At 38.7% G+C, this 11,761-nt stretch overlaps 1 protein-coding gene across 1 annotated transcript; it reads left to right on the top strand.

Moving 5' to 3' along the window:
- Window positions 1–599: 599 nt before the first annotated feature.
- LOC104275236 (translocation protein SEC63 homolog) lies at window positions 600–9,917 on the top strand (the record flags this gene model as incomplete). The annotated part of the gene is made up of 5 exons (XM_009871143.1): window positions 600–758; window positions 1,684–1,785; window positions 7,234–7,332; window positions 8,173–8,277; window positions 8,808–9,917. Coding segments are annotated over 5 exons (609 nt in total), but the record flags the coding sequence as incomplete, so codon positions are not given.
- Between the last annotated feature and the right edge of the window lie 1,844 nt (window positions 9,918–11,761).

Here is an 11,761-nt window from a genome sequence, read left to right as displayed (position 1 = left end):
ATATATTTATTTTTAAAAAAAAATACTGGTTGTAAAATAATCAGGGTACCATCACAGATATATTTTTCAGTGACTTGCTGAAAAAACTACTTTAGAAGTCTGGCTTCATAGTCCCTTCTTGCTAGTTCTTGTTGTGCCGCCTTCCGGGCAGGGAATTGCTCTATACCTTTTACTTTTCCTTTAAAGGAAAAAACTGAAATGAGACTTTCTTCTGATAAATTACGTAGCTTTAGTACCTTTATGCTCCCACTGCATGGTGTTTTCTCCACTCATGGGCTCTGTTGTAGGTGCTTTCTTATGTTCTATCTAATATTCTTAGGACTTTTTTGAAATACAGCCGCAGAATCAAATCCTGTTTTCTCCTGTTCATGGTGTGGGTGCTGTATGGAGAAGAAAAATTGCTTCCCTGCTCCTCTTAGCACTGGAAGTGAAATGGATTAATCTTCACTGTAGGCATACTCTGTGACACAGGGATATAGATCGAAATAGGAAATAAGGGCTGTGACCTGAAGACAGGTGCTCTGTACTACAGTAATACAGACAAACTAAGTTAGAGTTTTTTTTTTTTGTTTTGGTGTTTTTTTTTTTTTCCCCATTAGGATGTAGTTGCGAAGGAAGAGGAGGAGGAAATCTCTGATAAAGGAAGTGAATCTGAAGAAGAGGAAACAAACAGGGACTCGCAAAGTGAAAAAGACGATGGAAGTGACAGAGACTCTGACAGAGAACAAGATGAGAAGCAAAACAAAGATGATGAAGCTGTAAGCCTTAGTTTTTCTTGAAGGGTAATGTTGCCTGTGGGGTTGAGAGAAAATGCATTTTAATCCTCTAGCATCCCCTCAGGCAAGGCAACAGTAGGATGAAGGAGTAATATCAGTTCTCCAGAGGTTTTCAGACTTCATTCCAGCGTAAGATTTTTGTCATTGCAAGTCTGTCTGAGAGAGAGCAGTGAAAAGTCTTTGTAGCATAGATAGAAAACTTAAAAATTACATGACGAAAAAAGGCAATTTAACTTCAGAGGAAGATCTTAATGTTTCTTTCAGCTTAATTTGATTACTAGCTGCTGCAGATTTTGCGAGATGGAAGTCTTTCCTTTGAACTTTGTTCTTTACATGCAGTGGCTGTTGCATACTGCATACTACAAGCATACAGTAGTTGAATATACATGTGCTTACTAAATTCTAGTTAATGTAAATAATTTAGTTGTTCACAACTGTAATTGTAATTGAGAATGAGGCACTGTGGTGGTAGACGATCTCTGCACCACAGGTCTTACAGTAGAAGACTTGAGAGTTACGGCTGAAAGTCCTGTACAGGGTGAGAATAAGCTTCTGATGGGAAAAGAATCATCAAGCTTGTAATCAGGACTCTTACAGCTCAGGTAGTGAGTGTTTATAGGCAATAATGTAGAAGCGAGTTTTGAAGAATGTGTGCAAGCACCACAGATCCGTGTTTTGGATGTTCTGGGATTTTTTTAAAATATTGGTCTTTAGTTTTACTGTTTTATTTATTTATTAATTTGTTGCTTTTAAGTGTACTGTATAATTTGATCCCTGTGTGCCTTTCCCTTTTCTAATGTAGCACAATAACTTCCCATATATATAATTTCCATGGGCTAAATTTTTTTTTTTTTTAATGCAAAAAGATGCCTAGTGCACAGTAACTCTTTAAACTTGTCTTTCACAGGAGTGGCAAGAATTACAGCAAAGTATACAGAGAAAAGAACGAGCCCTTCTTGAAACGAAGTCAAAGATAACACATCCGGTTTACAGTCTTTTTTTTCCTGAGGTCAGTGATAAAAAACCTGGCAGTTGTGAAACATGAGAATTACTACAAACAAACAAATTGTTCTGTTTATATTTTTATTGTAAATACTGGACCTTTTAAAAAAGTCTAATACTTGAAAAATTGCTCATTTTAAAAAGTCTTAATTTACAAAGTCCTCTTAAACTCCTTCAGATACTTTCCTAAAAACTTTTAATGTATTATTCTTTCTCTCCAGTTCCCAGAGACTTGCAAACTTGTGTAGAATTTAACATTCCTTTTTGATGGCAGTAATGCTAACGTGTTTTTATTTCTGCTGATCTGCTACATATAGATAGATTCAGAATGAAACCTTTCAGATATATAGGGCTGTAATTTATAGCCCTTCTCTTCCCTCCCCATGGAAAGCGAAAGCGCAGCAGTGGATCAAGTATAGACTTAGGGATAGAATATTACTTGCTCTTTATCTTACCTGAAGGCACCTGTAAGCTGGGAAGGTCCAGACACCTCCTATATTGACAGTAGTGGCAGGAGAGTTTGGGAGCCTTTTTCATCAGCAGATTGTTTTGGCTTTGCCGCTTGACTTGAAGTCTCAGCACAAGAGCACGGTGGCAACACAGGCGGGCTGTTTTGTGCAGTGGTTTGGCCTTGGCTGGAGGCCTGGTGCCCACTGGAGCTGCTCTGTCTCTCCCCGTGGAGATAGGGTAGAGGAAAAATACAAGAGGCTTGTGGGTAAAGATAAGGAAAGCTTAATAAAGCAAAAGCAAAGGCTGCACGCAGAAGCAATGGCAAACCAGAAGATTACTCTCTACTTCTCATCAGCAGGCAATGTCTGGCCATTTCACAGGAAGGAGGGCTTTGGTACATGTGGTGGTTGCTCCAGAAGACAAACACAAATAACGAACACTCCCCCTTCTTTCTCTTAGCTTTTATAGCTGAGCTGACTTCTTATGGTATGGAATATGCCTTTTGTCAGTCTGGGTCAATGTCCTGGCTGTGTCTCCTCCCAAGATCTTCCCACCCCCAGCCTACTGAGGAGGGGGGAATGATGGAAAGACAGCCTTGGTGCTGTGCAAGCACTGCTGAGTGTAGCCAAACACTTATGTGTTATCAAACACCCTTCTAGCTACCACTGCAAAGCAGAGCACTCTAAGAGCTGCTGTGGGGAAAATTAACTCCATCTTGGCCGAACTGAGTACACTGTGGAAGATGGAGAGGGCGGGCAAATCTGTGTCTTTCTTCCACAATGTAGTCTGGAAGTGGTGGAAGCCACTTGTGGAACAATCTTTCGTATAGAGCTCAAAAATACAAGATCATGTGTGGATGGGCGTCGGAGGAAGGGATGTATTTGAGAGTGGCGACGCAGTATAGTGGGTAGGCTGAGGTGCCTCTGCAGCAGCCTTTGGTATTGAAAGCACATTCCAGTGTATCAGTTTTTACCTACATGAACAGCTAACCAGTCAACAGGTGTCTAAAAAACCATTATGGCAATGAAATCGTGGGTTTTGCATTCTGAGCAAGTAAGTTAGGTCTTTGGGAGATGACCAGATTGGAATCAGGACAAGGAGTATTTGACTATACTTTCTTTCCAGGCCAGTGGTTCAGAGGGTTTCCTTTGCTTCCCTGCTGTCTGACTAGGGAACTGATCTGGAATCTGTAGTTCTAGGATCCTTTCTCTCTCGTGCTATCTCCAGTAACAGGGAGGCAGGATGCAAGGCTTCTGCTTCATTTTGTGGTTTAAAAGAGACAGCTGAGATGGAGAACAGGAAAACGTGAGAGAAATGGAAGATACTGTGTGTATTTACTCCCTCTTTTCAGTCCCCAAGGCTCTTTACGTTTATACAGCTTCTTTCCTGTGCAAAACACACTCTGTTGTCCCCATGCTTCTAATGATACTGTTCCTGCTGTTTCTACCTAGTTCTGCCATCATTAGAAAGCAAAGCGTGAGAAACAAGACCTGTTGCTAAGGAGCAGGACAAGATACAAAAATGAACCGAAGAAAATGTTTTCATGAAGGCCTTAGCGGAGAGTTGTGTGGCCTCATGACATCTAGTTTTGTAATGGCTCATCCTAATGCTATATTTTCCTGACACTGTTAGGTACCCTCCCATCTCTCAGTAGTGCTTCCAGCAGTACACCAGCATAATAGAAAAAGGCATTACTGGCATTCTGCTCTTCTGGCTGCCTTAGGTTATCTTAAATGTGCAGCAGAGTCCTAATACGTCCTTGCTGTGAAGGCAGCTGGCTTTTGATCATCAGTCTAAGTTCAAACATTGAGTATGTGCTATGCCCAGTGCCACAGGGGTGCTAACTATTTTATTTTTTTTTTTTTTACTACACTGAAGGTTCCTTTGGAAACTTCACTTACACCGACTCTGTACCAAGCTGCTTAAGCTTCAGCTGTGTGTAACCAAGCTGCTGATGGGTTTTATGATAAAACCTAAATGCAGTAATATGTTTAATAAAAATGTAGGGCTGAACTGAATGCTTGAACTTGCAAGATACACATGTATTATCTCTTAGTACTGCAGCTGTAAATTTTCCAACCTCTCTTCCCTGATTTTGTAAAAGTTGAGTGTAGCTGTACTTAGTGCTGTAGCTGCAGCTGGAGCATGTTCAGATAGAGTTGATTTGCAACATCTGAAGAACAAAATCCATTGTCTTCCCTGGGCATTTTGTGATTTAGAGTATTGTGTGTTGTGGTCATGGCCAGTTTGGACATGTGGGCTTGAGGATGAAATGCCATAGTTGTGTGAATCTCTCTGTTTCCAGAATTTAAGGATGTTTGAGTGTAGGTGAGCCTAATATAGTAGTTTTCAGGAGGTAACACTATTTCATCTGAGTGTTTGGGCAGTTGATTGCTCTGCCAGAGATGCAGCTTTAATCTATGCAGGTTCCTAAATAATTATCTTCTGCTCCTGCATCCATGGATCCAGAAATTGCACAGATTGTAGTTTTGACATTTTTAGGTAGAAACTGGCCCTGGTGTTCCAATTTCATGAACATACTGGTTCCCTGGCATGCCAAACCTTGCACCCATCTGTTAAAGGGCATTTTTGCCTGCTTGCCTGTTAGCTTGCCAGATTCTCAGAGGCATAAACTTCTAAATTCCACACAGTAAGAGAGGGGAAGATGACACTCCTGCACAGTTGTCCTTTCCTTATAAAAGCAGTGGCACTTTGGGGTCAGCAGCTTTACTTCCAAAGAGTTCACTCTGTAGATTGCTTCGGCGTTAAATTAATGGATGTCGTTTATTCTGGTTATTTCTTTCCTGCATTGCCAGTTTGTTTGAGTGTTTTTTACCAGATTTTGTGAAAATGCAGTTGACACTTTTGATCTTTGTTCTAAAAAACCAAATAAAATATGCCAATGAGAGTGATGGAAGCATGCAAATTATATAGTAAGTCAGCACCCCTTTTTGGTAATGTCAAAAATAAAATATTGATACAAGTGCAGATCCTCTCTTCAATGCTCAGTCTTTATAGGCCCAAAATGGCAAGTAGCCATTTCTGTCACGGATCTAGCTTCTGTAGTTCTTGTTCATCTGTACTGTTTATCCTTCTACTCCCAGAGGCCCCTTGGCTAGGAAATAAACACTTCAACTGCATAAGATTCTTCTTTGCTACAGCTGTCAACCAGATTGAAAATATATTTATTGTTGAAACTTACAGATAAAATAACTTATGCCTTGTAATCGCAGAGGATGGTTTTTTCAAGAAAATCACTTGGAATAGTTGTAAAAAGGGCTTCTTCTAATTCTAGAAATTCTGGTCTTAAATACATGAACAGGTTTTTGTCCTGTTCTCAGTGCCTTCTAAATGCATGAAAGAATGCAGTGCTTTTACTTTTGTACACTGTAAAATGGTCATTACCATATTGAGTTAATTTTACACTGCTCCAGGGACTCAGCAGTGCTAATCAGTGTGTTTTGGTTGCTGATGCGAGTATCTTACTGTTCTAAATCTATAGTTTGTTACTTGAATATTTCAGTGGGATGGTGATAATTATTACTAGCATAACAATTAGTCACTTCAAAAGAGAAGAGGAGTTAATTTAGCTTTTGCAATTTTTCAAACTGCATTATTTATATTTCAGTTCACCAAACATTGGCTTCTGAAGCGTTTTAAAAAAATCCACAAAACAAACCCACAACAGAACACTGAAGCTACCTGAACTTTTAACTCTTTCAGTAGAGACAAATTCTTCAAATTCTACATATTAACAGAATTTACTTCCCACCTGTGGAATTTGGAAGGGGCTCAGTGGTGGTGTTGAAGTCCACTGAATCCTTTCATTCAGTCCTGCAAATATAGTTAGGTTAAAAACGAAACAAAACAACGACCGCTTCATGTCGCACTAAAGCAACTTACCTGAATGTTGTAGGTGTGAATATTTAAGATTGGCCTCCTGGTTTGGAGCTTGACCTGTAGCTGCCATTAGATAGATGCGTGTGTTAGGGCTCCAGTCTGTAATAAATGTGACCAGTTACCAGACCATCAGGAGTGGGTAAAACTGTTTTGGAATGCAGTCCAGCATTTGGATTATCTAAAAGGTGTGGAGTTTCCTCTCATTTATTTTTAATTCTTGTAAGGGTAAGATTATATTATTCTGACTATTACCAACCTACTGAAATACCTCTTCATAAATAAGGTGTCTTCCCCTCTCCCTCACCACTATTTTCACCTTTTTAAAGAAAAGAAAGGCTCAAGGAGGTGAAGGAGCAGAAAATTACTGTTCAGTACTAAACTAAGTTCTTTGCAATAGAAAAGTTTCAGCTTCTATTAAAACAAAGTGGATTTTACCCAAAATGTGTGCCAGAGCTAACCAAAAAGGAATAGTGGTAAAATGAAGAGCAGTTGATGCTGAAGAGCTTTAGTCTTTGCCGTTTGAGAATGATTTTGTCTGTGCTGCTGAACTGCACCACAGTCTTAAAAATCTGCTTCCAGCTGAGGGACAAGCTATTATTTTTGTACAGTGTTGCTGTCTTCTATGAAGGACTGCACTCATTTAATTTCACTTAATTTAGGGACTGTGGTTTACTGCCTACAGTGGCAAGACCTTTGAGACATGTAGCTCTTGAAATGTGAAGACTATGTGTGATAGGTAGCAGTTGCTGAGTATCCTTTGCAAAAATTGATATTGCCTGTGGTTTGTACTTCCTTGAAGTAAAATCTCGGTATGTCCAAATTACAACTTTTAGCAGATTCCCACTTTTTGGAGAGAGAGAGAAGTGGGGCAGAGCATACTTTCCTGAAAAAGATTATTTACTGGGAAAAGAGCTTGGCTTTTGGCATGCCTTGTTTTATATGCTGATCTTTTTATCCAGTCTGGATTTCTCTTGAAGGACCTAAGATAGTGTTATATTGCATGAAAATGCTTGTTAATCCTCAGTGGACATAATTACCTGTGATGGTGTTTTATATGACTTCAATAATCCCAGTTTTGTTTGTTTGTTTGTTTCATTTACGGAAGGAAAAACAAGAATGGTGGTGGCTATATATTGCAGATCGGAAGGAGCAGATGCTAATATGTATGCCATATCATGTTTGTACACTAAAAGATAAAGAGGAGGTAAAGTATTTGAAGAATTTTCTTTTGGGATATTATTGTACTGAAGTGTCTTGTGGTATGGAAATACATCTAGATTTTAATTTTTTTGTACTTAGCACTTAAGTTGGAAAACAAATTTTACTCTCCTGCTAAAAGTAGAGAAGAGCCTTATAATTAAAAAATGATAATGGAGAAAGGAAAAATTAATGTAAGACAACTTTCAAGTTTTACTAAAACATTTTTCCCCTAATATCAAAAGCTAATGGAAGCCAGTATTTGTACACAATGATAATTCTTTAAGAAAGTTATTCAAATATGTGAGAAATACTAAGTGTTCTTTTTCTATAAAGCAGAGGCTGTGACAAATTAATTAGTGTCTGCTCATATGAACTTTTCTGAGACTGTAACTTTTGGCTGAGTTCTGTTGCTTTTCTGAAAAATGGAGATTTCATGTATTTCGTTTTCAAACTAGCTTTCATGTTCAATTCCAAGTAACAGTAGAGTTAAGCTAATACTTTCAGTGGACTAAATATTTCAGCCTGTTTGGGTTTTGAGATGCAGAATGCATCCAACAGGGAGAATTGCATACATAATGTAGAGTTACATGGTCTAATTCAGGAAAGAAATACAACTTGATGACTGTTCAACTTTCATGGAAGGTATTGTGCTTGAGTATCCTGTCTCTTTTCTGCTGGTGTCTTTATTATGTAGAGATTTTCAAAGAAGTGTGGCTTGTAAGAAACTAAACTTTTTCAAGGAAAACCTATTATGCAGTAGTATTTCTTGCCTATTAGAGTGCCCAGTTGCTTGTTCTAATGTGTTGCTCGAAAGCAGTAAGTACATACAAATTCTGTTTTGTAGGTAGAGCTGAAGTTCCCAGCACCAGGCAAGCCCGGAAACTATCAGTACACAGTTTATTTAAGATCGGATTCATATATGGGATTGGACCAGATCAAACCATTGAAGGTTAATTTTAATTGTGTTATATGTTTGTGTGACATTGGAAGCTACTTCATACGACTATTAAAACGCCCAAACTCCTGTTACCTTTCAAGATGTCCTAATTTTAAAACAGTGGCAAGGAGGGACTTCCGAGTGATTTCTGCCTAATGCCAGTAGTAGCAATTTTATGATGGTTTTTGATGGTTTAAATGGGACTAAAATTTGTGATGCTTTCCAGTGCCTTCATACACATTTTCTCACATTTAGTCAACTTTTGCAGTATGATGGGTGCTCTGGCTTTATACCTTGAGATCTGCCATGCTGTTTCCCTGCCCTTAGTCCTAGATGCCTCGAGGCAATGAGAAAAATGTGGCATGCCTTTTCTGGAAGCAGTTGTTGGTTTGGTTTGGTTTTTTTTTAACTGTAAATTTTGTTGGGGTTGTTGTGGTTTAATTTGTGGGTGCTTCTGCCTTCCCCCATCCCCCAAATTGGTGTGTATTTTCTGTAACCCTTTTCTCCTGTCGTGTCTTTCTTTTATCTTTATCCTCTTACAGCTGGAAGTTCATGAAGCAAAACCGGTGCCAGAAAATCATCCACAGTGGGATACAGCAATAGAAGGTGATGAGGACCAGGAAGACAGTGAGGGCTTTGAAGACAGTTTTGAGGAGGAAGAGGAAGAGGAGGAAGACGACGATTAAACAATACTGTTGATTTGTCCACAGCATCTGCACACACTGCAAGCTCTTGGTCTGACTGTGGGACTGTACAATAACCAAGAAACACAGTGCAGAGGCTTTGAGAAGGCTGAGTTTAATTTTTCTTTACCAGTTAAGAGTGCATTATGTAACTTCTCAGTGGAGGTGAAACAAATCCGTTGCCCTTGATACACCTTGGAATATGCTTATGGCTCATTATAGCCTTCAAGTGCAGGATGGTGCATTTGTTTCAATTGAAAATAAAAGCTTTTTTATTATAAATGTCCAAAAGTGTGGGCTATGTATTGTCTGATCAGTTTAGGGTCCAATTTAAATAAGAGGTACTATTAGCTAGGAACAAACTTTAAATCAGTTTTTCTGCATTAAGAATTTATTTTAGAAAACTTTTTTGGTATATTTGACATTGCAGATCTCTTGTTGATTGAAACAACACCTTGATTGGTTCGGTGGCATTCATTAAATATTTTGCTGTGATACTGCTCACATCATTCATAGCTTGAAAAATCTGTTTAACTTGATCATCATAAATTGGCATCATACCCATTGCCACACTTCATGTATTCTGGAGGGCTGCTTTTTTTAGGACTGTTGCCTTTTTATGCCCAAGATTAATAACGAAAATCATAAACTTTCTTGATTCTGCCACAGGATACTTACTAATGGCTTAAAACATTTTTAAGCCTCTATTTCATCAGATCAGCAGAAGATCTGAGTCTTTTGATAAACAAAATGTCTGAAGGCGATTTTTGGGACCATGTATTTACATAAGTTGGAGGCTTTTGTGTAATACCTTTGTAAAAGGTACATGCTGAAAGCCAAAGTATACTCGTAACTCTGAATCTGCCTGACACTATTGGAAACATTTTAAGGGTAAAACACGACATGCAGAAGAGGGCATGTTTTGTATCAATTTTGAATTCCCATCAATAAACTGGAAAATTTGATGGCTGTTTGTAATAGTGTGCATCTCTTTGGGGTTGATTTGTGGGTTTTTTGCAGAGCTGAAAACAAGACAGTGATTCTATTCCTACTCCTGTTCTAACAAAAAGCACCAAACAAGTCTAGTAAGAGGATAAATTCAAGGAGGAGAGAATCAGGGCTGTTGGGGTATTTTGTAACTTGACAGAAGCCAATCCCAATTTCCTCTCAATAAAACAAGCGATGCAGTGTCATATTTCTGTATTGCAGAAGACTCATATATGTTTCTGCAAGTCGGAGCAGATGTATTTCTGTTCCTATGTACTGAAGTATGAAAATGCAATGCTCTGAAACGTGTCAAATTGTCATGCAGGAAAATTTCCATCCTATGAAAATTGCCCAAAGCCGGAATAATTGCACACAAATGTGTGACCTTGTTTATTAGAAAGGGTTGTCACTTTAAATACAAGTTTACATTGTTATATTCTTTGTCATTGCAATAGTTGCAAATAAAACTTGAATGTGTTCTAAATGAGATCATGGCACCTTTGAAAGTACTTCTGAAGGGCATATCTAGGAAAAGCTTCTGTAAAGTGTAAGCAGTGTCAGGTGTTCAAGAATGAAGACTAGGTTTAAATTAAAGGGCTTGTGCACTTCTTGCTTATAAACTCCATTTTTCATTGGCAAAATACAGGAGAGAAATAACAACAGAAAGCACCAGTTGCATTCCATGGGATTTCTGGTCAAATACTGCACTGATGAGGGAAATGCTTGAGGAAGAGTCACCAAACTCATCGGGCAGGCAAAATAAATGCTGCACTTGGATTGTTCCACCAGAACAATTCCCAGTGAACATCTGCAGTTGTTAAAAGTGAGGAAATGGTTGTAGTTAGGAGATTTAATTGAGAATAAGAGCACGGGGGTGAGGGGATGTGCTCTGAGTACTGATCCCTGAATTTTACTATTAAAAAACAAGGTGTATGCTTGCAAGACACAAATGCATTGAAGGGGTTTAAAAACATTGAAGAGAGAATGATGTCCCTGGTCTGAATAATGAAGTATTTTCTTCTTGAAGATTGAAGCCGGGATTACACTGAAGTCTGCAAACCAAAGATAATTCTACTGAGCTAACAAAGGCTAAATCTAATGTTTCCTCAAATGTGAGTCTCTTGTATAGTCAAGGTAACTTAATAGAAGATGTGAGGAAAGGAATTGCAGTGGTATTGGTAATCTTCATAGTGTGAAGAAGGCATGCTGATACTTTCTCTCCTAAAAATGCCAGCTCTGTAGTTGTGCATCATTTTATACCATCTTCAGAGACAGATGCAAAAACGGGACTGAGGAGGTATTTAAGAGCGTTGCACAATTAAAACCACCAACTGCAGATGTGCAATTCTTAAGAGTGTAACTATGTTATAGAATTAGTGGTTGCTGTATTGTGTGGTGTGTCCCGTAACAACCATTTTTTAGTGACAGTTTGAGTTGTTCTTCAGACTTTCTTTTTACCAGAATGGGTAAAACTTTACAGGAAGAAGCAGCATTTCATGCTCACTGTTGTATAGGCTGTGCATTTTGATAGGATTTAGGAACGAACTAAGCCAATTTTACACCTTCTGAAACTCTGGACTGGTAACTGAAAGGTAAAAAAAGGTTCCAGAAATAGAATATACTTTGCTGCTGTGCCCACTGCCCCAAAGTGACTTGGGCATAATTTGAAAGCAACTACACGTCGTTTCCTTGTGAATAGATTTATTTCCACCCTTGTACTGTCACGCTTCTTTTTGTAGCCTCTTATTCTAGGTCACATTAGGCACGTGCACAACCAGGCTGCCCACCTGCGCAGAGCAAATCAGAGCTTAAGTCAGTCCAGCAGT

This window comes from Apaloderma vittatum, unplaced genomic scaffold (assembly GCF_000703405.1).
Source record: "Apaloderma vittatum isolate BGI_N311 unplaced genomic scaffold, ASM70340v1 Scaffold42556, whole genome shotgun sequence".
Lineage (NCBI taxonomy): Eukaryota > Metazoa > Chordata > Aves > Trogoniformes > Trogonidae > Apaloderma > Apaloderma vittatum.
This window is presented reverse-complemented; position numbering and strand designations above follow the sequence as displayed.